At 40.4% G+C, this 27,182-nt stretch overlaps 3 protein-coding genes across 5 annotated transcripts; 2 read left to right on the top strand and 1 right to left on the bottom strand.

Annotated features, from left to right (window-relative positions):
* The first annotated feature begins 363 nt into the window (after nucleotides 1–363).
* Nucleotides 364–14,249, top strand: iffo1b (intermediate filament family orphan 1b). The gene is made up of 9 exons (XM_044034408.1): nucleotides 364–1,738; nucleotides 5,839–5,899; nucleotides 7,258–7,353; nucleotides 7,855–7,995; nucleotides 8,085–8,269; nucleotides 8,426–8,552; nucleotides 9,211–9,300; nucleotides 10,742–10,872; nucleotides 11,263–14,249. Exons 1-9 carry the CDS (start codon nucleotides 777–779, stop codon nucleotides 11,360–11,362), a joined length of 1,893 nt encoding a protein of 630 aa, XP_043890343.1. The 5' UTR covers nucleotides 364–776; the 3' UTR covers nucleotides 11,363–14,249.
* A 1,160-nt stretch (nucleotides 14,250–15,409) lies between these two features.
* On the top strand, nucleotides 15,410–19,833 carry si:dkey-260g12.1 (tumor necrosis factor receptor superfamily member 14). 3 transcript variants are annotated; one of them, XM_044033229.1, is made up of 11 exons: nucleotides 15,410–15,592; nucleotides 15,750–15,819; nucleotides 16,008–16,053; nucleotides 16,341–16,454; nucleotides 16,543–16,689; nucleotides 17,778–17,868; nucleotides 18,082–18,119; nucleotides 18,555–18,671; nucleotides 18,824–18,846; nucleotides 18,942–19,047; nucleotides 19,235–19,833. In XM_044033229.1, exons 2-11 carry the CDS (start codon nucleotides 15,751–15,753, stop codon nucleotides 19,504–19,506), a joined length of 1,023 nt encoding a protein of 340 aa, XP_043889164.1. In that variant the 5' UTR covers nucleotides 15,410–15,592; nucleotide 15,750; the 3' UTR covers nucleotides 19,507–19,833. The 3 variants fall into 3 exon arrangements, with proteins under 3 accessions (XP_043889164.1, XP_043889163.1, XP_043889165.1); XM_044033228.1 differs by having other exon boundaries at nucleotides 15,414–15,592; nucleotides 17,775–17,868; XM_044033230.1 differs by lacking the exon at nucleotides 15,410–15,592 and having other exon boundaries at nucleotides 15,765–15,819; nucleotides 15,974–16,053; nucleotides 17,775–17,868.
* Nucleotides 19,834–19,850: 17 nt separating this feature from the next.
* cd27 (CD27 molecule) lies at nucleotides 19,851–23,966 on the bottom strand. The gene is made up of 7 exons (XM_044033227.1): nucleotides 23,901–23,966; nucleotides 23,553–23,685; nucleotides 23,327–23,452; nucleotides 21,472–21,612; nucleotides 20,725–20,775; nucleotides 20,513–20,620; nucleotides 19,851–20,344 (listed from the first exon to the last, which is right to left on the bottom strand). The coding sequence occupies exons 2-7, from the start codon at nucleotides 23,683–23,685 to the stop codon at nucleotides 20,214–20,216; spliced, it is 690 nt and encodes a 229-aa protein (XP_043889162.1). The 5' UTR covers nucleotides 23,901–23,966; the 3' UTR covers nucleotides 19,851–20,213.
* Between the last annotated feature and the right edge of the window lie 3,216 nt (nucleotides 23,967–27,182).

Raw genomic sequence — 27,182 nt, 5'->3', positions numbered from 1 at the left:
TGTGTTTTTCTGTTGTTGTTGTTGTTGTTGTTGTTGTTGTTGTTGTTATTATTATTATTATTATTATTATTATTATTATTATTATTATTATCATTGGTAGTAGTAGTAAAAGTAGGCTAGTAGTAGTTGTGGTGGTGATAGTAGTAAAACGTTATTGTCTGTGTATTTATTTACTTATTGTCTATTATTTAACTATTTAATTTCTTATTTTCACGTTAGTAGCTGTATGTTTGTGCTCCACAGATACAGAACCTGATAAGAATGATCCGCTGTGTTTGTTAATCCACGGAAAACCAACAGTTAAGGGATCAGTGCTCCTCTGGTCGCGTCATTACGGTAGCTGTGCTCCTCCAATCCCGCAGCACCTGCTCCTGCCTGAGCTCAGCTCGCATCTTGTTGCCAGAACTTCAGAGACGCGGTGACTGTGGATTTCTTTGTTATTTATTCACGCTCTGCATCATTTCCCCCCTCATTTCTTTGCTTTTTTGTAACCAGAACATTTCGCCGGAGTGAAGACCTAACGTTGCCGCACTGTGCAGCTCATGTGGAGGATGTTTATTTGTCGTGGATGTCCAGAGTGCTGTGATTCATCGTCAGCGGACGTTAAGACTTGTGAGCTTTAAGGATAAGATTGTTATTTAGAAGCGGATCCACTATCGCGTGACTGCTGGCGTTTTGCGCTCACGTCTCCCTGCGTTTTTTCAGCTAAGTATTATTATCATTATTCATCCATCATTACAGATTCTGTTGTAACAAGACATTCGCCGTCCGTGTTCATGCCAGATCTGCAGCGCTTTAGTTTTCCATACTATAGCATGAATCCATTGTTGGGGACCAACGCGCATCTCCATCAGCATCCACAGCAGATCCACTCTCCCGGACACCCCGACTCTCCCTCCGGTCTCCTGCCCGACGCCGTGTTCGGTGGACCGGACACAGCCTCCTTTTTCCTGGGTGAGCAGGGAGGCCCAGGGCCTGATCAGCCGGGGCCTGACTTCACCACCGCGCCCTCCCAGACCTCACCTTACCTCCACCACAACCACAGCAGCCTGTACCAGCAGCACCGCGCCGCGCCGCATCCTCCCGCAGCCATGGCTCTCAGAAACGACCTGGGATCCAACATCAGCGTCCTCAAAACCCTCAACCTGAGGTTCAGATGCTTTTTAGCCAAAGTGCACGAACTAGAGCGCAGAAATAAGATCTTAGAGAAGCAGCTGCAACAGGCGCTGGATTCCAACCAGGGCTGTCAGGGTGGATGCTGTGGGAACAGGGCTCATACCCAGGAAGCAGGTGTGCAGACTGGATTTGTTGGTACCATACCTCTCAGGCCCGGCTCCCTCCCCTTCCACAACACCAACAACTCAGCCAGGAGACCTACAACACTCTTCACACCCCCTCTCACTGAGAACACAAGTTCAACCCAAACAAACACAAGTAACCCATCCATCACCATCAGCCACTGCTCCCCCTGTATGGACTCTCCTGGCTTCAGCTCTAAAGCAGTCTCAAACTCGGGAAACTCCACCAACCCTCCTCCAAGGTTCCTTCCGGGCACCATCTGGTCATACAACCACACGCGCAAGTTTGGCGCTGGTGCGGAGCGTCTGACCAGCCCCGGAGTGTCCTGGGTGCATCCGGATGGAGTCGGGGTCCAGATCGATACCATCACCCCCGAGATAAGAGCACTGTATAATGTCCTGGCCAAAGTGAAGAGGGAGAGAGATGAGTATAAACGCAGGTAAATAGACTGATTTTATGACACTTTCTCACTGGGCCTGGGATTGTCCTGCAGTTCACTTAATGCTCCACTCTGAAGGAGTGAGTAAGGTTGTAAAGCAGCTGCAGACCAGCTGTCTCCCACAGGAGCAGAGTCAGCACAAAACCTCTCCATCCATCACCTCAGCCTGATCCTGTGTCCACTTCATGCGTGACCACAGAGGCAGGTGCTGCTGCTGGAAATACACCCGGAAAAAATTAACACGTCATTGGCTAAGTATAAAGAAGAATGAAGGTCAAAGCTTAGCGGGCTTGTGTTTGGATCGGCCACTTCAGAGAGAGACGAGTCCTGGGCGGGGGCTTAGTTTACAGGAATATTAGGCATAGTCCATCAGAAATAGGGCTCATGTTGATGGGACAACAGATTATTAATTTGTCAGGCTGAACAACTTGAAAGACAAACTCCTGGCAGCTTTCCACTCAGGCTAATGTGGAGAATGATACAGACACTGTGATGCTTTGAAAGCACTTATATTGATTTTAGTGGGATGTACAGCATGACCTCGCAGTTGTAAGACCTACATTTAACTGAAGTAAATGTTTAAGTCCCTTCTTACATACATACCATACAAAACATTCTCGGGTCCCAACAGGAAAGGCACATTTTCGTTTTACTCTCTTCTGTCATTTTAAAGATAACTAGAGAAAGCACTCAGAGAGCGCTACGTCAGATTAACAGCCATGGTGTTCAAATCTGATGAATTACAGATCAGATTTAACTGTTCAAGTGTCTCACATCTGAACAGGACTGCCCTCTCAAAGGGGATCCATACATGCTAGAATGTTATGAGTATAGTACAATTTCAGACTCACCATTAACCACAACTATCTACATAATCCAACCATTGTGGTTTCTTTTAAAGTTGTGGGGGAAAATGATAGCATCCACCATGAATGGCTTTCAGTAGCCTCTGTGTTACGTTCACAGAAACACTAGGTTAATCACTTATCAGTTTCTTATTATATTTAATGGTGGTATATCTGTTTATTAAATGTTTACACTGTGTTTTCTGTAAAGCAACACCGAGTCCAACAATCATTTTCAATTTTTGTCCAAACCCGACTCAATCTGCCTGGTCCCGATGGTCTCGGTCAGATATTTGTGCACTAAAGCGCACAAATATCTTTTTTTGCATGTCATCGTCAACAACAGAAAACATATTGAATCGCCAGGAAAATATAAGATGTACAATTATTGATCCTCCAAAGAGGAAATTCAGAAACTGAAGCTGTTGGTGCCAATCTGTGGGTGAGATACAAAACTCTCCTTCATTCTTTCGTTCTTTGATTGTTGCTGTGCTGCTTGTGCAGACAGACTTAGCATATGTTTACAGGCAAAAACCCACATGGAGTCTGGAGACTGTTTTCACTCATGTCACATGGCCACAAAGTGACCTAGGACCACATGCTTTGTCCACACAGCTTTGAGAAAATCAGATCTTAGTCACTTTAACTGAAACAAATGAGTCATTTCAACCTGGTAATGTGAGTGTAGCCCAAGATATTGTGATGGAACTTCACTGTAATGCAGCTCTGTCAGAGGTAATATTTTGACATTTTTAGAAACTCTTTAAATGAAAATGTCAAAAAGCATTATCTCGCCAGGGTAAGGTTTTTTTTTTGTTTGGTTTTTTTAAAGTTCTGAATCTTTATCCAGATCACCACCAAATTCAAATAATTTCTTCCTTTGAAAATAAACCACATCCTCCCTGAATTCCTCCTTTACTTTTTGATGCTATAATGTATCATTAGATTAAAAGGCAGATGATTTCACTTATTTACACTCTGTACACATTTACAGCATTGTGTATTCACACCATAGTCCTGCAGCTGTCTGTAAGTGTGGACGATGACTCAACTGTTCAAAATCACTGCAGTAGAACAGCGTGAGCTCTCCTTCAGGCTGGATTTTCTCTCGTAGAGAAGGAGAACCATTTTCTTTTCAATTCTGTCATGAAGGATAGTCAGTTCAGTTCAGTTCAGTTGTTTTTATTTATCCCTGTAGGTAGATTATGTTTTCAGTGAACAGGGGCGTCCATATTTCACACAGACAAACATTGGGACAAAACCACACATAACATGGGGATGGTTATGCACTGACAAAGGATTTAAAACAGAATAGAAGAAGATAATAAACAATGCAAAACACTAAAGACCATAAAGAAACCACCACAATAAAAGACCTGTTTAGGTCGTCTTATTTAAATGAATTATTGCTGCAGAGATGAAGCTGTTCCTGTAGCACTTTGTCTTAGGACTTTAAATCTCCCACCAGAAGGAAGGTGCTAAAATCATCAGTCATCAGTACAAATGGAGCTAGTTAGCCGCTGTAACTGTCAGCGACTCTGGGCACGGCTGTGACTCCACGGTCAGCCAACTGGACCATTTCATGATCTGGTTCAGTGCGTACTTGTCTCTAAAAGGCAGGTTTACAAACCCTGACACAATTCAGTGTAGTATATTTTCAGGGGTACGTGCTTTCTTTCAGAGTTCACTGCTGTACTTCCCGTATCCCAGCACATTCAACAATGACGGTTCCCTCATGTTATGTCCAAATGAGCAGCCATGCGTTCTTCCTAGAGAAGAATTACTGCAGTGCAGGAGACTGTTTGTGAATGAGGGAGAAGGAAGACTTCAACCTGCCAAGTGTGTGACATTGGACTCTGATTTTGATTATTTGCAGAGCCTATAGATGATAATTCACTGTTGACACTGTTACTATTCCACGTCTCCTTTTTATTCAAGGACAACTTTTCTCCCTCCTCTTTCTCCTTCTCACCACACTCTCCGTCCCAGGTTCTGTTTCTCATGTAAACCCAAAACGATCCCACCCACACAGTGAACTCTCCCTCTCCTGTTCTCTGTCTCTCCTCTCTCACCCCCTCCGCTCTCCTACCCTCCACACCGTATCTGCAATGCAGCATACACTGTGAGCTGCATCTGCTGGATGCGGGGGCTTGGCTTGCAGGAGGCGGCGCTTCTCGACTTTCTGTGCACTCTCACCTTCCCCGATCAAATGAGGATCCTGTTCGGCAACAACAGCTTACGTTTCATGACTCAGTTTTCTTTCAGATTTAGTGTACCCCTCCCAAACGCCCCAACGCGCTGCAGCATTCTGCATTTTAAGCAGCATTTAGGAAAGAAGTTGCACTCTCTGCAGTGAGTGGATTTCCTTGGGGCACAAATGCACCATGTGAGGTGACATTATCTGAGATCACATGCAGGGATGTGAGCTCAGGCTTTTAAACATACTGTATATAGAGTAAGTGCAGACTCATGGGTCAGTCTGCAGTATCATATTGTGTGTCATATCTTGTGCGTATTTGAATTAAGGCCGGGATGCCAGATCTGATCATATGTGGTTAGATGAGACGCATTTTAATGCTAAGTAATGAACAGTCATACTTAAGGCTGTCCACAATTGGATCAGAGGACTTAAATTAATACCAGGTCTGAATGTTGCCAACGGGCCGTGGGGTTTTTGATTTTCACTTGTGTGATTAAGTCTCAAATGGCTGTAAAATATTTATGATACATTTTTAAAAGTTGCTTTGCATATTTTTATGTTTATGTGGATGGATTTTTTTTTAAAGATAATTTAAGGAGTGCTTTGTTTTGTACACCAATAATGAAAGTAATGATTTGAAGTTCAAGTATTGTTTTTTCTTTTTGCTCATTTATGAAATAAATAATGTATATGGAAATATTTTAGTCCTAAGCTCTTAAAAACAAACTTTGGGCTCAGTCTATTTCTCACACACACACACACACACACACTTGTAGAGATCACATCGACAACTCTGTAAACCCTGTTTCCCTGAGATAAACAATGATTTCCTTAATTTAAGAGCAGGGGTCATTGACACTGATGTTCCATGCATGGTTTCTGTGATCTGTGTCCGTGTTTGAGGGGACATTTGTTTGTTAGTTTTCTTTCTAAAGTAGTTCCATACAGTCTATCATAGTCAACCTGAACCTTATTAATGTGTGTCTGCTCTGTTTGTTACATAATGGGACAGACTAAAGCTTTTCCTCTCTCTCCTCTCATTGTGTGTGTTTCAGATGGGAAGAAGAATACACTATGAGGATGGATCTGCAGCAGAAGATTGCAGACCTACAAGAGGTAACATTATACATGTGATCCTGTACTGGAAGTAAACAAGGCCGCAGTCTAATAAAGTCCTCACCTGACTGTTCTGAGTCAGAAAAACAACCAATATCAGCCGTTTTATTAGTCGTGAAATTGCTTAGATGATAGTTTTTCATAAAACTGGTACAAACAGGAAAGACTACTTTTTATTTTTGGTCTTTTTTTTTCTCTCATTGGTGAGGAGTATGCTGTTCATTTGCTTTGTGCCGCATGTGTCACAGCTCCGTTCCACTGTTATAAGCAGTTTTCTTTCTTCTTCGGCCATCAATCATTCATCTCATTTAGCAACACAAACTTCATTTATGTTGAACTGAAGAAAACTTTATGAGGATCCTCCACCACATCTCACCTGCCGTCAGACTGACTGCCTTATCTGTGTTTCCTGTAGTTGTGTCTTTATACATGCAGTGGTTTGTTGATTTCCTGTGTCGAAGGTGCACGTGTGCACACCATTGGTGGGAATCTGTACCTGACCCCATTTAGCAGACAGCTGCATATGTGAGAATGTGGGGGGCCTGACCAGTGTTCCAGTATGTTGAGACAGTTATAATGCCATCAGAAAAATCTACTGCTCCCCTGACAAGATCATACAGTTACGACGTATAATGTTTATGGGTGCTTTGTAGATAAAATCTTGTTGTTTTAAAGAGCTAGTTCAGGTGTTTTGAAGTGTTTTTTGAAGTATGAGTTAGTGCACACAGAGTCAATGTGCACGTTCTCCAGCATGCTGCTATCGCCGGTAACCATTTTGACACACACGCAGATATTCATCCTCACTGAAAACATTAAGGACACAAAGAGAAACAACCTTTAAGCAACTTACAACCATGTTTACCTAAAAACAACAACACTTGCTTAAGTCTACAGTATCTCAAGAATGTGTTCACCAGTTCTTCTTGAAATTGGACAGCATTTTCAGACAGGAAACAGAAGTTTTGTCTCTCACTCACTCTTCCACACCAAAGTCCGAAGATCAAAGTAGAGAAAATCAATGTTTTTGCATCACTGCCACACGATTTTATAGTGGTGCAAATTAGTTTTTCAGTGCGTCTTTGTCTCTGGTTCGCAGCAATGGCAGCACTCTAGAGGAAATCATAGCAACAATAGCGTCGACTCTGTGTCAGTACTTCATTTTACACAACCACACTCACACGAAACCTGAACTATCACTTTAATGATATCCACCTGCATGATGTATCCTGTCATTTCCAGTAAGGACAAGACTTTGTCAGGACATCTCTGTGTCAGTGTGTGCATGTTTGCACCTAGTGCTGACATGTATGTGTATGTGTGTGTGTGTGTGTTCTCCATGGCTTCCTTCATATTTGCAGGACCTGCAGGAGAGTGAAGGCTGTCAGGATGAGCTGGCTCTCAGAGTTCAGCAGCTGAAGGCAGAGCTGGTTCTCTTCAAAGGTCTCATGAGCAATGTGAGCACTGAACAGCCATTACACTCTTCTACCTGTCATATGAATATTTAGCTATTGGTAGTGAACAGCTGTCCATATGCATTGACTGTTGCATGCATTTCTCCAAGGAAATATGTGGAAATTAATTGAATTATGTTTTGTACCACTGCTCCAATGGACAAGGTGCTATATCAGACATTTGATGTTTCTCAGAGTCAAGCAAGGATCCTCGGATGGCTGAATTTAAAGTGTGTTTCATCACTGGACTCCACTGCATGTTGTGAATCACAATCCTTTGCACATGCATGCCGGGTGGAACATTCTTGTTGAAGAAATGATGCACATAGGCTAGTCTTTCACGTCTTGCCTTGTCGTTATTGGAGCAGACATGGAAGGATCCTTGACTTTGAGAAACACAATTTGTGACCCTACCAAGGCATTTAGCACAGTCGGCAGTCGTGTTTCCCTCCAACTGTTTTTTCGTTTCCTCCTTCTGCCTGGTCTCCTCTGTCCTCGCTGCAGAACTTGTCTGAGCTGGACAGTAAGATCCAGGAGAAAGCCATGAAGGTGGACATGGACATTTGTCGCAGGATTGACATCACGGCTCGTCTCTGTGACGTAGCTCAGCAGAGGAACTGTGAGGATGTGATCCAGATGTACCAGGTATGAGGATTAGGATAAAACTAACTACCTCTCTGTTTTAGTTTTAGATTATAGTTTGTTAAAACTTTGACTTTGAATATGTGCCTCAGGTGCCGAACAGCCAGTCATCCTTAAACTGCCGCCGGAAACAAACTCCCCTGTCGTTTAATGGGAGCGAGTGCGACGAGCCTGTGAGCACCTCTGAAAGTGACGGGGGCGTGGCCAAAGACGAGGAGCACTGTGGCTCATCAGCCAATCAGATCAATGAGGAAATGCAGAGGATGCTGAACCATCTGTAAGTGAAATGTGATGAGTGTAACAGAAGTGTCCTTCACTTTTGCACTTGCACTAATTCTCTCTCTCTCTCGCTCCCTCTGTGTGTGTGTGTGTGTGTTGTGTGTGTGTGTGTGTGTGTGTGTGTGTGTGTGTGTGTGTGTGTGTTTTGTTCAAGGCGTGAATGTGAGTTTGAGGATGACTGTGACAGTCTGGCCTGGGAGGAAACTGAAGAAACACTGCTCCTCTGGGAGGACTTCCCAGGATGCACTCTGCCTCCTGACCCCGCCCACCCACCAGGGGAGGTAGTGTTTTGATTTGAATGACTGTACCAAGATCTGCACTCTGCTATACTTATAATGCTCAGCGTTTGTTGAAAGGATGAGGCGATGACTTATAACGTCATGAGGACGTGAGGAGATTGCAGTGGATTGCATGATTTCCACATAGTTTATGCCTGATGTCTTATGGTTCAGCTCTGTTTTTACTTCATGTCTGGTGAAGTAGACACACATTACACACCAGTAATTGCATCTGCAATGTTGACCTTGTCAGCACCAGTAGTCCTCGTGGAGACCAAAAGAGAACCTTACTTATGACAAACTGGTAAGGTTAGATTGTGATTCAGTTATGAGGTTATGAGGATATAAGGATGTGGTTAAGGGTGGGGATAACACTTTGTTTAGGTTGTGCAAATGAATGGAAGTCAATGCTTTGTCCTCTGACGTCATGGAAGCCAGACTGTGTGTGTGTGTGTGTGTGTGTGTGTTGTCCCTGCTGGAGAAATTTGAGCTGATGGAAGCAGGAAGGCAGCTGTGTCTGACTGTTAAACGATTAGCAGACAAACACAAACATGTTTCTGTCTCTACGTGTCCGTGTATTTTTATCACTTGCAGATTTAACCTGTCCACAGATGACGACACACTCAAAAAGTCTCTGTCCTTGCTCTCCCTCTCTAACCAGGAGGACACTCTGGAAAAGGTGATAAACGACACAGAGTGTCTGTTTAAGTCCCGAGAGAAGGAATACCAAGAGACAATTGACCAGATTGAGGTCAGACATTCTACTTTTTGATATCATACTTCATGAACACTACATGCTTGTTTATTCTGTCTTATTAGTCTCCTTTGGTATGTTATTACAGTGTGTAAGTATGTGCGTGTGTATCAGGTAGATGCAGCTTCATTTAACATTTAAAGCTATAATATGGACTATTTCCTGCATTGAAATCCAAAAATGATTTAGTATATAGAGTAGTGTACTTGCATGAGCTAAAATCTTTCCAACACTCTGTAAAATTCAAAGGAAATCTCTCTCTATAGATCTGTTTTCTTGGTAATGAGTGGTAATGTTTCATTGTGGTTGCTTTTTTACGACGTCATCTACATTATCATCTCTGCTTTAACTTCATGGACAAACCCCTAATGGAACTTTAGAGTGAGGAAAGGAAATATTCTGTAATAATATTCATTAGTCAGTGTGTCATCTTTTGCTTTTGCATTTGTTTTGTGTGTGTCTTTGTCATTCATGGATCTCGATTACTCAGTTTTCCTCGTAAAGGGCAGGAGAACTAAACATGGTCAAGGTTTTCCACATGTTGTCTAACTGGGTCTTTTCTTCTTGTTTTGATTGCGGCAGGAATTGCAACTGTGCGTTTGCGAGATGTGCTGATTCATGCGTAATACGTACCAATGAGATGTTTTTCTGTTTAGATTTTTTAATATTCTACTGTTGTGTCACAAAACTTAAGCAAATACTTCAAGTACCGGAGTTGTAGGAGTGATTCTATTCATTTCTTTCCTCTGTTCTCTTGTTCCAATTCATTAAAAAGTCCAGTGTGTAATATTTAGGAGGCAGTCATGAAATATTCCAGCAGTGGTTTGCTTTAAGACAGCAAATATGTACTGTGCTGTATTTACATTTCAATACTAAACGTGCGCTAGATCGTGATTTGAACGTGTCACTATAGTTTGTTCAGAATCAGCTGTGTGTAGACTGTTTTCATGAGTCCATATACACTGTAAAAACACTATTGTAGCATTTCAGTTTTAGTTTGTTTGCAGAATTGCTTAATGATTTAAAGATAAAGAAATCATTTGGTATGTATGAATAATCATTTGGTTTTCATTGTGTACTACCTGAACGGAAAAAACAGCCAGAGTGTGTGTTTCTTACTACACAGATGACAAAGAAAGTCTCTGATTTATAAACCTAAGAGTAGAGAGTGGAGAGAGTTGAGAAAGAGTGGTTACATCCTTTCTAGTATGTGAAGGCCACCATAGTTCCCTTGCATGCTTGGGAAAGGGAGGAGTCCTCAGTTTGATGCAATCTGCAGGGATACCATTAGATATCACTTATTCTTACACATTAGATCTTTAATTCATGATCTTAATGTCAAAAAAGTTTTTTTTTGTTTTTTTGTTACAGTGTCAACAGCAGCAGGGGTGTAATCTACTTCATGTCTGTGATTTTACGTCATGTTTTCTAATTCCAGCTGGAGCTGGCCACGGCAAAGAGTGACATGAACCGACACCTGCATGAGTACATGGAGATGTGCTCGATGAAGAGAGGCCTGGATGTTCAGATGGAGACCTGCAGGAGACTCATCACACAGAGTGGAGACAGGTAACACACACACACACACACACACACACACACACTGGCTTTCAGTTTGTTGTTTCTTCGACACTCCTGTCGCTTCATTTTTCTTCTTAGTATTATTGTTATTATAGGTTTCAGATATTGTATCTTTTAATATGAGGACAGACAATAAAGCAGTGTTTTAATATATTATATGTGTTATCTATATTAATATCGTATATATATTATATGTGTTCATTTCTCTTTAAATAATGTGGAGATGATTCATTTAAAAAAAGATCAGGCCTTCTGCATGTAGAGTGCTGTTATTTATGTGGGGTTAAAATTAGGTGCCGATCTGGATAATGAGCTTATTGTTGGTGGAGTGAAGCACCTTTTAGTCTGGATAAGTTTGTCTGGATGTGTCTCTCACAGTAACTCTGCAGCGCCGTCATCCTCTGACGAAAGTGATCACAAAGAAAACGACAAGTCGTCGGCGTCTCCACCTTCTTCCTCGAGCATTGGCAGATCCTGACACCTCCTCACACTGGCAATAACAGAGGCTGTGGTCATGTGACCTCGGCTGCATCCAGCTATACCACACCCACACATATATACCCATGGCTATGGCAACACCATGTTTACATATGTACCTCTTCATTTAATGACTCATATCATTCACTCTAGTGCCGCCGGTGTGAATCAGCTTTGGTGTGAGTTGCAGCAAAGCTGGATGACGCTTGACGATTGCAAATTTACCGTAAGTCACTGGGATGAGGTCACTGTGATACAGCGAGGCAGTGCATTGCCGCAGGAAAGCTGAGCATGACTTATTCACTCCACACTTGTTAACCTGGGCGTCTCTATGTTCATCCATGAGCTTGCACCTTTAAATAATCGGGTATTGTACAGGAATCCTACTATCCAGGTCTTTCATTTCTCTAAACAAACCAACAAAAACACAGTAGGCAGATTTCAGTCTAACAGCGTGGCAGCAGTAGGTTGAACTGGAATTGAGCCATGGGAGAGAAACTGATGGGTGTCAAATGTGAGATTAGTATTGATAATGGTGAGTTTGAGTTTTTAGAGCCTGATAAATGTCATGATTCAGCATTTGACTGCCTTCCAGCTGCAGATTCACTGCTTGCTTTGTATCTGTGTCATTTAAACCATGGGCAAAGCTAAAGGCTAAACCTAAATAAGTCATAACATCTGCACAAATAAAATTCAATTATTTAAAATAAACAAAAACATGAGCGGCAGGGCCTGTATGTCTGCTTCCCAACATGACTTGTTCTTGTTGCCAATATTGTTGGGTATAATACTCAAACATGTCAATCTTGTCGGTCTAATGATTATTTATTGGTCCCTTTCAGGTTCATTCCCTGAATTCAATCAGTTTGACCATATTGTCGGATAGTGATGTGCTTTGCATTGTGTGGCTAAACTAAAAATACTGTTATAATGTTTCCACTACACTTAAAACAAATCTCTGCAGCTCCTATACAGCGTTGGCAGTAAGTACCAGCATCATTCTGGATGTTGCAGCTCTCAAATACAGATAATAGCATGAGCAGCCACATCAATTTCTCAGTCTTGCACAACATAGAAGAGCCAGCAAAGCATTTTCAGAAAACAGGGAACACAATCAAGACCACTGACAGTGTTTCATAGCAAACATGTTGTACATGTGAAATGCATTGAACATCACGCATAATGTCTGTCAATTATGTTAATGAGAGACCTTAAAGCAGCGCTGAAACATCCTGTTAATGTTGTCAGTTTAAAACGCCAGAGCTGTGAGGCTCACACATGGAGAGTCACACACGCATTGACACGCAGGTGTCACGTAGGAGCTGTTAATACCTTTTATTTTCAGCATAAATGCTTAGTTTAGAGTTTGAGCAGGGCTGCATGGTGAGTCACTTAAGGATAATGTGAGAGGGTTAAAAATAATGTAAGTTAACTGTGAGTGCCAAAAATAAATGAACTTTCACAAGAATATAGAGGAAATTGCTGAGAAAAAAAGAATACTAATATAGCTGCTAAAGCTATTTCACCAAGGTGCTTGATGTATATGACTAAACCTCTTTTTGAGCCTATAAAAGTTTGCACACAGAAAGGAAGAGCGAAGCAAAAATGTATGAAACAATCAGCACTATCACTTGTAACGCGCTGCAAATAGATAACTATACTCCTTCTGTTTGTATTTCCACATCTTTTTTAGATGTTGTAGGGTTGGGTAATAGAATAATCAATGAAAACTGATTCCATACCTCGTTTTTACTTTATATTTGTTTGTTTCTGGGCACAGTTGTATGTGATGTTTCACCCACACACTCACTGCTACAGTAAAACATTAATGACAATTCTGCTGGGATTGTACGTTTTAGGGGAAAAGCTCCCTTCTCCTTCATCATGGATTTATTATCAGACACTGTTGTCTAAATGTAAGTTTTCTGTGTGTGGTTCATCCAGGTGAAATGTGTTCCTCTGCTTTTGCCACGACTCACACGTCTACATTAGGTTACAATTTCAAAAACAACAACAAACAACAACAACAACAATGACGATTGTTTAGGGTTTCACTTTAGTTTTTTTAGGATGTCAGAAACATACAATGCACAAGTTCATTTTGTATAGTTTTGCTTTCACACACTGAGTGAGGCTCTGTATGCATGTGCCAGTGTGTGTGTTTTTGGGTGTAATATGTAAAGTGAGTGTTTTTAAGGCTTTTACTGTGGCAAGTGTACAACATGAAGAAGTTAGAAAACACCACCTCAATTTGATGTCAGTCTAGGACGTTGACTTATGTTGTTAAAATGTGACACGGAAAGGATTTTTGACTGCAATCACCTTCAAAAAATACACGTAGATTAATCAAATGACTGTAAAGGTTTTTTTTCCATTGGTACTTTCTTTCTGAGTGTATGTGGTTGCCAAGTAAAGTCACCTTAAGAAGAACTCAAGTTTAAGAAATGAACTACTAATATGCAAATGCTTTAGCAAAATGACTGTATGATGGCTTTGATATATATATATACATATATGTGAAAAGGTAATTCAGCTTTGCATATGTACTTGTGTTTAAAGACTGCAAAAGAACAATGTCCACATTAACAAACCTGGAAAGAAACTTGCTTTCAATTAATATACAAATCTCATTAGCTTTTTAGTGGAGTTTACAGTGTGTTTGTTCATCACTTCATCTGTTAGAAGCTTTGCCTCAAGACATTTTGATCACATTTGGCACCACACAATTTGATGATAATCCTGAATAAAGAGCTGGTTCTCCAGATGTGTGACTTAGCAGCTTTAAACATCAAGGCAAAGCAATTCTGGCTAAAAAGCTTCAGTGCAGAGCTACAGTATGTAACGTGTCAAGAGGGAGTGACAGAATAAAAGATGAAACTGAGTAACAACATGTGTGATTTTTTTTATCTTAAATACAGCAATGCCAGTCTCAAACAGAGGCTTTTTTCCGTTCAGCTAAAAATAAAAGAGTCATTCCTCAGAAATGACAAAGAAATGGAGATATAGGGGTCTTTTGTACGCAGGAATCCAACAGCAGCCTCTTTATCTTTCCAGTGACAAGGGTTCAGATACTGTAAACAACTGTCAAATTTCAGTTACATCAGAATCTGAAGGGGAAAAAAACCCTTTGCAGAACTACTGACTAAAGTAAAAAACTGAGGGTCCTTTAATGAATGGTTGCTCTCCTACAAATGGAAATTTCCCCCTCAACTTCTGAGATGGTTTCAGTGGCTCCTGACACAGTAGGAAAATCTCAGGTGTAAATAATCGAATGAATGATGACTGAGGTTCATTTGCAGGAAGAATGATTCCCCAAATACTCAACTTTCCCATCCATGTTGTGTAGACCTTGATGTCCTTTTAAATTGATAAAAAGAAGATGTCTTTAAGTTTTATGATGATGATTAAGTACTGTTAAAGTTGAGCAAAGCCTTTGTAGGTGCTCACCTTTGATTGGACTAATTCCTTGTCATGTGACTTTTTCCCTTTAAGGAGGTCATGTTTATCTGCCTTGTTGCGATTAAGTCCTCATCACTTTTTCCATACTTTGGTGGCATAGCATCACTCTTGTTATGAAGACAAAATGTTCCTCTGAGATCCAAGGCTGGCACTTAACATGTATAGACTGTCTATTGCAAATGAATGAAGTGTTAGGGTAACCACAACAGAAGGATAAAGTAGTCTTTTTTGTTGTTTCCAAAGATTGAAATACTCACACACCATCCATGGATAGAAAAGCATTCGGCTTCATCTGTTTCAGGGTGCCAAAAACATGTAGGTAAATTGGACACTCTGAATTCACCGCAGCTGTGAGGGTGGATGGTTGTTTGTCTCTTTATGTGGCCCTGTGATGGGTTAGCCTTTCACCCTATGTCTGCTGAGATTGGCACCAGCAATCGACTCTCACGTGTATAATATTCAATAGCTGCTGTAGAAGATTATGATGGAAATACGTTGTGACTTCACTGTTCACTGCTAAGAACATTTCGGTCTTTCTCTGCAGTCCTCGTCAGTTTCTACAGTTTGATTGGAAAGTGATGAGGCTTTGATGCTGTGATGAAGTGTTAGTCAGAGAGCAGACGGGCACGAGAAGGAGCTCAGCATGTAAACAGGACAGCAGCAGAGAGAGAGAGAGCGAGAGAGAGAGCGAGAGAGAGAGAGGAAGAAAAGACACACCTTGGGCAGGTTAACAAAACAAAAGGAAGATAACCAAAGACACATCACATTGAAGGTAAGAGTTCTTTTTTCATTATTATTTGTTGTTAAATTTCATCATATTTTAATATCAAACCTTATTTTTACAGAACCTTGATTTGAATGTAGTGTTTTTAGCACACCATGTGATATCTGCCACTGACTTGATGGTTTTCTACTTTTTTCCTCGGTAGAATGGGACTTGTGCAATACTTTGTGACTGTCCCGTTGTTATGTGCCCAGTTGGTGCTCACCTCTCCGCTGGTAACAAACTCCTTCCTCTTCACTTTTTGTGCCTGATTTATTGTATCGTCTTACAGATTATTTTCTCTCCAAGAATAAGAAATGTCTCCAACAGTCAAATATATAAACATGCCCTGTGTGATAAGTAGTTTAAGACTTTGCTGCATTGTTACAGTGGTTGATGTCTACTTGTATAAATGTGTTATCAGCTGCAACGGATGCACAATGGCAGAAGTTTTGAAATGTGCCCTGCAGGTAAGGAAATTGTGATATTTGGCATGTGCTTCTTTTTTTGTGTCTGTCTTTTTCTTGTTTGGCTTTGACTCACTGCTATGATTAATATTTGGAAATTATGAAACACTTCATAACTCAGTTCATATGTCTTCTGTCTGCTTTTTTTTGTACATTTCTATATTGTCTTGGTGAAAATTGATGCAGTGCAGCACCCTGAGTGCGTGCTGTATGACCACATCCTTCATTTACATGCAGCACACTGTTCTCATTGACATCCGGTTGTTCTCACTCATGTCTCTCGCTGTCAGGTGAATATTTGAAGCGCTCAGGCACAGAGTGTGAGCCTTGTCCTGCTGGAAGCTTCACAGCTGCCTGGAACCGTGACAACAGTTGTGAACGCTGCTTTGGAGACTGCAGATCAGGTAAACAAACTCCTGCAGTGAGATTGCATGTATGATAAACTGCTGTTATTAAAAAAGAAACAATCACCATTATTTTCCTTTGTGTCAGATTATCATCTGAGGGTGGTTCAGAACTGCACCAGCACGTCCAATATCAAGTGCGTCTGTGAGGTTGGATTCACATGCTCTGATGTGGACCAGTACACAGGGAACTGCAGATTATGTGAAAAGATCCATCGAAAAAACAACTCCAGTGGTAAATACTGAGCAGTTCTGACTTTCAACCAGGGTTCAACTAACCTCAACGTAAACAAACACACAGTTTCACTGACTTTAAGATAATGACTAATGCTGATACTGAGACTATGCATCAGTTTCTTATTCATGTGACACATGAGTAAGAAATAAGAAATGCTATCTTAGCTCTTCCATTTCACTGAAGCAAACATCTTCAGTCAAAACAACCATTACAATCACCAGCCCTCCATTCAATTCCACTCAAATAATCAAAAGCATGGTTAATATGGGAAATATGAGTGTTAGTCATGTTAGACTGTTTTCTTGTGTTTTTACTTCACTGGTGATGCAGTTATAAACGTTTAAAACAGGTTTCTCCTTCAGTTTTTAACCAAGTGGCATGAATTGTAATAAGTCATTAATATGATAATTCATTTTGTTATGAAGTCAGTTGGAGTTGTCTCCATAGACACTGAAAATGATTTGTTTTGGCAACACAAACATCGCACCTATCATAGTTTTATAAATGCCTCATAAAACACACATACATACTGTATTAATCATGGATAAACTCATTAACTATGGCTTATTAACATTTCATAAGGCCCTTTATCAGAAAGTAGGAATAAGTGAGTACAAAAATGCATTGGAGTCAGTGTGGAACAAGAATGTAACATCTGGTGCTTCTGAAGTAATAATTTGAAATGATCATGTGTAAACAATATAATGTCAAAGAGCTCCTCAAAAAAACCCAAAATATACGCTCTCCGTTCAGCACTACACTGCAGACCATTGATTACAGTCATAATGAGTCTCTGTCGCCCCCAAGTGGACAAAAAAAGGGTTTGAACATATAACTGTTTTCTGTAGAGGTTCATGGCCAAAGATTGTGATAACAAACAAACGAACAATGTCCAACTAGACAGTAGTTGTTGTTTTAAAGTCAGACATGGTGACATTTCCTCTCTGGTTTTTGAAAAATATGACATGACACACTGTGAAGGAAAGACTACACATTATCGCACACACACACACACACACATAGACCACCTTCATGTCAGTTTTGTCCTCTGAAACAAAACCTGTGATGTTTTTCTTCTCCAGCAGTTGCTGCAGCCCCAGGAAACAATAAACAGATACCTCCCGCAATTTCCTCAGGACATAGCAGCACTTCTGCCAAACCCTGCCAACATTCCAAGTAAGTGTTGATTTCCCGAAATCCACGGACTGAATACTACTACTGCTCGCAGAGTTTTTTTGTTATTAAAGCTCTACATTATGGCTCTCTAAATCTAGAATCTTAAAATGCTAGATTCTTTTAGCATTTACTACAAACAATACAGAATCACAGAATAATTACAGAATCACTGTGATTTGTGCCTAATTAACGCTTCACCCTTATCTCACACAGATGTGATTCTCAGTCTGACCCATCAACACCTAATGAAGGTGAGTGTGTATGAGTGTGGGGAAAAGTGTGTGTGAGAATACAATATGTATTGATATGTATTGTTTTAAGAGTCAATCATCTATTTTTTAGCTGTAGATTTATGGTTTCAAGGATGAAAATGTTGATCAACCTGGGTCAGGTTGCCATGGTTGCTGCACAGACATGATGAATCCAGCAGACTGTAGTGATTTCCCACATTGAAATGTATGGATTGTAGTAAAATATATCACAAACAGTGTGTGAACTGACATTATACAGAGAATACATCCTACTGACATTAATGACCTTCTGACCTTTCCTGAAACATCATCTTCAAACCTTGTCAACATTGTCTCTATATCAGTTAAGATCTAGTTTACAGAGAAGATCGTTTACAGCCAATTATTATTCTTAATTTGAATCCTCTTCAGTTCAAACCTGTTTCTTTATCTCAGACACAACGAGAAGCCAACTGGCAGCCATCTTGTGTCCTGTGGTTGTTATGGTATGTCTGGCTCTTGTGATCTTGTTCTGTGTCCAGCAGTCGAGAGATGGCGCCTGTTTTAAGCGAGGTAAGTTTGTGTTTACCAGAACATGGTTAGTGTGAGTTAAACCTTTCAGCTTTCATGAGTATGGCAGATATATGTTCTTATATATGACTGATAATTGTTAAGTTATCGCTGTTGGACGAGCAAAGAAAATGACTTAATCTACTATTTTTCAGCTATTACAAAGCTACGTGATGAGGTAAGTGTCTAAAGGATTCTAGTGCTTATTCTTATAACATGTATTTTATATAAATGACATGTTTTCCCCCCCTTTGTTTGTATGTTTGTCTTTAGGGGAGACAAGCTTCTGCTTCTTTCAAGTCAAAGGAGTCAAGTCAGTTCCCCAGAGACTCATTCAGTGCTAAGCAGCAACCACCATCTGTCTCAGCAGCCAGTCTGGGTACTTATGAATCAAATATGTATATTATATTTATGTGAAATATAGATAAATAACTGTATGGAGTCAATAAGATAATGACAACAGGGGGAAATTACTGTTAGGTTTCTGAGTCGCACCTTCTCTTCTGTAAGCAAGTCACTTAAAGCATTCCTCAATGACTACTCTTTACATGCTCATGTTCCTCAAGGTCCAGTCCATTTCCATAATCCAGGCACAGTCATCTTCAGCCTGCTCAGCCAGTTTACAGGACAAGTTGGAACAACAGTTGTAGGCGAGAAGATGACCGAGAGAGCGGGCGCCGAGGAGGACAACAGAACAGAAAGTCCTGTGTGTCATCCCTCATCTTCTCCCAGTCTTCATCTCTCTGAGGAGGAAAGGAGCGCAGAGAGCGACAGCATTTTCTTTCCGTCCCAGGAGCAGGGGAAGGACTGCCACATGTCCAAAGAGGAGGAGCTTTGACGCACCGCAGAGCTCCCAGAGGATTGGTGTCACTGGTTTGGGACTATGACTCTAAGCACATTCTTTTAAAGGAATAATTTATAGACTACAGATGATTGTGGAGCACATTTCATTCCACCTCAGACAAACTGGGAAGGGACAAAAGAGCTCCGTGTGACATTTTTTTCTTCAGGTTTTGGGAAATAAGCAACTGGAACTGGAACTGGATACATAGTTTTAAGTTATAATTTAAGAATTCCTCTGTAATAGTTTTTGATAAGCTCTCTCATCTCTATCTAGTATTTAATATGATTGTTTTAATTTCAATAAAACCGTATTTTGAAAGAATACAGTGTAGACTTTTATTCACATATTTCATTCACATGGTGTAAATACTAAATACTGCAAAAATGCAGCAAAAAAGGTACAACGTAAAGATATAAAACAGACTGTCTTTAACTTTCTTTGTACCATCGTGCATACATACACCTTTTATCAACACAGTGCACATTCTCATGCACTTTAATCATCTTAAAGTGACAAATGTCAGAGTCATATCTGCACCCAGAGAAACACATCTGTCTCCAAAGCACGTCCTCTGTGGGTCCATTCACCTGCACTCATTGGAGTCATATTTTGTACCATTAGTCATAAATGTCCTGAGCAACAAAAGACGTTCTGCATCATCTGCGACTGCCTGTCAAATTCTTGCTCATCCAAGTTCAGCTTCAACACTTATCATCAGAACATAAATCAATAGGTTGGTCACATTTCCCACACACTTCTTGCACAGGCTTGGACACCACATCTTCCTCAGAGCACGACGGCACTGGAACTGGTTTTTCAGTCAAAAAGTAGCCTGCACAACAAGAGAAGAGTGTGTGGAAACAACATTCAAATATGATTTAATAATCACTCAATGAAGATAAAGAGTATATTATATAAAACATATAGTATATCCCTGCTTAAAGGTAATATAGAAATAAATATATTGCTACAGGCTTGTCTGATTTGCAACCAAACCTACCGCGCCTGGACCTGATCCAGCGAAGAAGTGGCTTTATTTTGGCAACAACAACGAGTGCTATTCCTGTACACAAGAGAGCAGTTATCACCAGGAACCACACGGTCTGATCTGTAATAATGAATGAGAGAGACAATTTTAGAGAATGTACATAAACACTCACTGAAGAGAAAGTCCACTGATTTCATTTTTACATAACCGTGATCTTACATTACCTCTGATGGGTTTAGGGGGTACAAGTGTTGTTGGGGCCTGAAGTGTAGAAGCTGAAAGGAGAAGACATATGTATATAAAACATGGTGTTAATGATTTAGTCATTGTAAAAACATTTACAATATTACAAAGAGAAGAGAAATCCAACAGTTCACATAATGAGCAAGCACTCGTCATCAGTGGAGAGAAAAGACTCTGTAAAAGATTTGATTTTATTGCCTTTAACTGTTTGTATTAATAACTGTCCTCAAGTCAACAACTATCTTGAGTCTCCTAGTCCCCACACACACACACACACACACAGTTAATGAGATGTTGCTGCTGCCCAGTTGCTCGGCCTCCTCTGTGTAATAAGTGTCATTCGTGATGAGACCCACCACTGTCTGTCATTTCATCTACAATATGAATGATGTGGTTGGATGTGGATCTGGCAGTTCCATTGTTGTTGTGAATTGCATCAGCAAGGGGCACTTTTAGATGTTTCTTTGTATCTAATTATTTTGTATACTATTATTGGTTAAGTTTTCCTTTTGCTGCTAAACAGAGATGGTAGTTGTGGAGCCACATGCTTGAAGCAGAAAGTTAAATGTGTTATTATTTATGTGGTAAACTTGGTGTAGTTTGTTAATCACTTTTTTTTAAATATACGACCAATTATGATCAGGCAGAAAAATGGTTGTGAATTGTGAATGTAATGTTGCATCTGTCCCCACCCGTGTACGTTTATATAAAATGTGGTTGTATCATACCTGTAGTGGACGGCGGGAGGGTGGTGGTGGTTGGAATGGGCAAGCACTGTGTGCACTGTTGGTCTCTGCATTTGTATCCAGCTTTACATCTGCACACTGCGTTATGTGTTGCGTTACAGTGAGACTTGTACTCCATGTTTGCTGCAGAAACAAGGCACAACAAACAAGCGAGTGTTATTCAAGAATTAAGCAAAGTCATGAGTCTGAGTGTGTGTCTTTACATGAATTTAGAAAATGTGAAATGACTCACGCGTTGGGCAGGGCAGGTAACAGGTCTAGTTTTAAGTCACAAGACAGTTACATCGTCACTTCTGGAACTAACTCTTGGTTGACAATGCTTTTGTTTTATGTAAAGCACTTTGAATTGCCTTGTTGTTGAAAGGTGCTATACAAATAAACTTGTCTTGCCTTGAAAACAGCATTTCATGCTTCATGGCAGGACTACCTTCATTTGATCTCACAAATGAGCCCAGAAAATTTGAATTATTTATTTTTCACAAAGCAAATTTGGTAAAATAAGGCAATGGTTTCACGGGACTTCATATACAGTATAGAGCATGAAATTATTATAAATTTCTTCTCAGATTACATCGATGGGTATCAAAATGAACAACATGGAAACAAGCATATAAATCATGGATGACTAGATTAAAACATTAAGTCATTTGTCATAAAATTACAATAGATTTGAGTGTAGCTTCTTTACCCCCTGTTGTAGACTCAGGACAAAGTGTTGTTATATTGCAAGATAAATGTATGAAATATTGAGTGGGTTAAATCATACTTTCCACTGCTTTAAATAGAATAAACCCTGTGTGTGTGGGAGTAGTAGACTTTGACATGTTCATACAGATTCAAAATAATAAAGCTTTAAAGTGGTTTAAATTGAGACAATAAAGAGTTCTGCATGTATAAACATATTCAAAGTGTTTAGGGCCACTTTTCTGCATTCTGGGTTGAAATAAGTTAAAAAACAAAAGTCGAGAGACTGAGAGTTTGTGTATTCTCTCTTCTGTGATTTCCACAATGACATAAAAAACAACCTAAAACAGAATAATAGGCTGTTTCCTCACTTGTAGCAGAATAAAGACCTGAGTAATAACAAATGACATTTGAGTCTGAAGATCTTTCCGATGTTTACCACTTCTCTGCGTTTCTTTCTTTTTTTCCACCAACATGATGATGGTCTACTTTTTCAACCACCTCCTTCATCACTGGTGGGCTACGCTGCTGCTGCTGCTGCTGCTGCCAGATGAAGAGACCCACCCTAACTCTGACCTGACACCCTTCCACTCTCTTTCATCTCTCTCTAACTGTGTCCCACCATCAGACATAGAATGGGAAATCCCCCGACCTTTGGTTTCATGGGCAAACTTCTCTGAAGTCATAATGTATACACACACAGAGATGAGTAATAGCCTGCTGCCTTCAAAAAGGTTGTTTGCTGTAGCTGGTCAAGATTCATGGTCATACACATCAAACAGATGTTTGGCATTTTACCGACAGTTGTCATGACATTATAATTATTATTATTTTTATTTTATTTTTTTTAAAGATCGGTGACCCTTTCTTTTTTGACTGTTTATCCACAAGTGAGATGCAAGATATAGACTTAAAATACGTGTTCTCTGTGCCTTGGATGATAATGCATGGATTGTCAAAGAGCCAATTGGCAGCTTTAAGGATTCGAATCTCCCGCGGAGCAGGAAGAGTTTGTTCATCTCTGTGACCAGTAAATATCATAGTTCGCCGTGTGGTACATCTAAAACTGTTCACAAGTAACATTGTTACACAGATTGGATTGGGTCTCAAATATACCTTAAAATGCAAAACAAAAGCAGAATTGTGGACTCACTTTTTTTGCAGCTTTTGCAAAGATTGCAATTCATGTCCACATTGTAGGAATCTCTGTATAGGCCCTCTTTGCAAAAGTCACACTTTATCTCACAAGAAGCTTCTTGACGCCAATCCATATATTTACCTGGAACATACACAGTCATTCACAGTTAGAACTTATAACTCTGCAGCAAGACTGTGAAATATATCAAAGGAGGAGAAAAGAAAAAAAAAAATCACTCTACCTGGTTCACACTTCTTACAGCAAAACGTGGCTTCCTCCACTGGCCAGGCATATTCTGTCTCACTGCACTGTAGAGAATGTATAGAAGGAAGACTGCACAGGAGACTAAAAGCAACATAACAAAGTCGCTGCATCTAAAGGGAACACAAGAAGAAGAGGGAGGAAACCATTAATGAATACAAAGTATTGGCTGACACCTGCTTTACGATTCAAGCACACCTCAAATCATCTGTTTACCAATCTAAAGACAGCAGGTGAGGTTCCACGAACATTCATCTATGATAATCACCATAACGGGACAAGTTCTGACCCACAGCTATGGCTGAACATGTCTGCTTTTGGTACTTACAGTGGAGGAGAAGCTGAGCCAAGATGTAACCGGAGACCCTCTGAGTATGAGACTGAGCAGGGGACAGAAGAGTGTCAGGGGATTATTCATAAAATGTAAAGTGGTGACTCAATGTGAAAGAGACAATTTTGACAGTGTCTCTTTTGCTCACTGTCTCTCTCAGCTTGCCTCCGTCTCTACTGCGACCCCCTGGCTCAGTGCACAAAAAAATGCCATCCTCCAACTGCCACTTTTTTTTTATTCTATTTTACCCCACAAACACCTTGTTTCTCATTTCATACTCAATCAATCCTTTGGCTCCTAATCATTTTTCTTTTGAGCAGCAAGCTCAGCTGCATAATCAAATAGCAAACACCACTCATTTAACTTCACAACGTCAAGTAGCTCTTACAGAAAGCTGTTCAGTTGATCATTCCAAGAAATAACATTGCACTGACAAGCTGATGTGAATCTTTATGACACACAGGAGTGAGCAATACAAAGCTTTCATCTAACAGTACTAAATTCACACACAAAACCTCATTAAAAAGGGACATTAGTCATAGCTTGTGTGGACATATTAAATTATAAAATATAACGTGAGAACAAGGAGGCTTCTTAGAAGGTACACACAGGATGGTGCAGCATGTTGGTATGTCCTTACACTGGATAATATAAATTATACCAAACCATTCTGTTCAGACAAGTCACATGTGATGCTGGACATAAAGAGAATGATGTTATTCTAAGAAACGACGTCTCTTCCAGTGTAAACTGAGTGGTTTAAGTTAATAAATCATAAACAACAACTTTGCATTTTCGTGCAGGTCTTCCCCGAACGCAATGACTAGTTTCTTTAAATGAGCTCCAGTGTCTCCTCTGCAACGTCTCAGACTGAACACGAGGACTGGGAGGGTGACGTGAGACCACTCAGGCGTTGCGTTGTACTCTGTCCTTCAGCTCAGTTCTTACAGCAACCAGACCACAACATGTCAACCGTGAAAATAAGGCCTTTATAGTAGCATCTTAAAGGGGCTGCCACTGAGTCTGCGTGTGACTCTCCACAAGCAGCAACACAGAAAACACAGTACAGTGATGACTGGACAAGAGATGACTGAGCAGCAAAATCATCTGAACTGACTTACAGAAACTCAGATCACGCTTATCTTGAGGTTTCACTTTTAGTGTTGCTTGACCGTAAGGATAAGTAAATGTTAGTTTGATTAGAGATTTGAAGAATTCTTTGCCAGGAACATGTTGGTGTTGTTCCAGTGAAGTGCAGAACACAGACAAAAAACAAAAGGCATTGTTTAAAGTGTGCAGAGTTAGACAAAGACACACAGAGTTCAGTCCTCAGAGCTGAACTGACATACTGTGGGAAACTGTGCACGAGTATTTGCAGTTTTTTTTTTTTTCTTTGCTCACAGAAAAGGATGTGGTTTTTCTGAGGAAGTATTTGTCTTGCTCTGCTGACTGAGTTCTGTTGTGTACCAGAACATTTGTGTGAGGCTACACTGCTGGCATGCTAATCCTAAACCTTTTTTTAATTTATTATTATTGTTATCTTGCACAATGTTTATGTTATGTTTGATATCCCGAATTATGTCTACCTCTGTTTGCACATAATCTTTAGACGAATGCCATACACCTAAATTACAATTTTAAACACAGTAACACTTTCACAAAACACTCAATCCAAGTCATGTGACCCACTGACACATGTCAGATGTTTCTTGCATTGATTGATTGATATTTGTCAATGTGTTTCTTATATTCATATATATATACACACAATTGTACAGTATGTAGTAAAAAGTGTTTTGTCCTGTGCATAGAAATATCTGACATGATCTGGGGTCAGTGGGTCAGATGATAGTGAAGCCACTGAGAAAGTAGATTAAAGTTTAAACAAAGATAAACTAAAAACACTTTTTTAAAATCTTTTAATTGGTAAAAGTGAGTTGCTGTGATGTGATAGCTGTGCGATGAAAAGACAGTGCCTTGTGAAAGTATCCGGCCCCCTTGAACTTTTCAACCTTTTGCCACATTTGAGGCTTCAAACTTAAAGATATAAAATTTAAATTTTTTGTCAAGAATCAACAAGTGGGACACAATCGTGAAGTGGAACGAAATTCATTGGATAATTTATACTTTTAAAAAAAAACAAAAAAAACTGAAAAGTGGGGCGTGCAATATTATTTGGCCCCCTTGCGTTAATACTTTGTAGCGCCACCTTTTGCTGCAATTACAGCTGCAAGTCGCTTGGGATGTGTCTATCAGTTTTGCACATCAAGAGACTGGAATTCTTGCCCATTCTTCCTTGCAAAACAGCTCGAGCTCAGTGAGGTTGGATGGAGAGCGTTTGTAACAGCAGTCTTCAGCTCTTTCCACAGATTCTCGATTGGATTCAGGTCTGGACTTTGACTGGGCCATTCTAACACCTGGATACGTTTATTTGTGAACCATTCCATTGTAGATTTGGCTTTATGTTTAGAGATCATTGTCCTGTTGGAAGATAAATCTCCGTCCCAGTCTCAGGTCTTTTGCAGACTCCAACAGGTTTTCTTCCAGAATGGTCCTGTATTTGGCTCCATCAATTTTAACCATCTTCCGTGTCCCTGCTGAAGAAAAGCAGGCCCCATGCCGCCACCATGTTTGACAGTGGGGATGGTGTGTTCAGGGTGATGAGCTGTGTTGCTTTTACGCCAAACATATTGTTTTGCATTGTGGCCAAAAAGTTCAATTTTGGTTTCATCTGACCAGAGCACCATCTTCCACATGTTTGGTGTGTCTCCCAGGTGGCTTGTGGCAAACATTAAACAAGACTTTTTATGGATTTCTTTGAGAAATGGCTTTCTTCTTGCCACTCTTCCATAAAGGCCAGATTTGTGCAGTGTACGACTGATTGTTGTCCTATGGACAGACTCTCCCACCTCAGCTGTAGATCTCTGCAGTTCATCCAGAGTGATCATGGGCCTCTTGGCTGCATCTCTGATCAGTCTTCTCCTTGTTCGAGATGAACGTTTGGAGGGACGGCCGGGTCTTGGTAGATTTGCAGTGGTCTGATACTCCTTCCATTTCAATATGATTGCTTGCACAGTGCTCCTTGCAATGTTTAAAGCTTGGGAAATCTTTTTGTATCCAAATCCAGCTTTAAACTTCTCCACAACAGTATCGCAGACCTGCCTGGTGTGTTCCTTGGTCTTCATGATGCTCTCTGCGCTTTAAACAGAATCCTGAGACTATCAGGGAGCAGGTGCATTTATACAGAGACCTGATTACACACAGGTGGATTCTATTTAT

Source organism: Solea senegalensis, linkage group LG9 (genome assembly GCF_019176455.1).
Source record: "Solea senegalensis isolate Sse05_10M linkage group LG9, IFAPA_SoseM_1, whole genome shotgun sequence".
NCBI classification, from domain to species: domain Eukaryota; kingdom Metazoa; phylum Chordata; class Actinopteri; order Pleuronectiformes; family Soleidae; genus Solea; species Solea senegalensis.
This window is presented reverse-complemented; position numbering and strand designations above follow the sequence as displayed.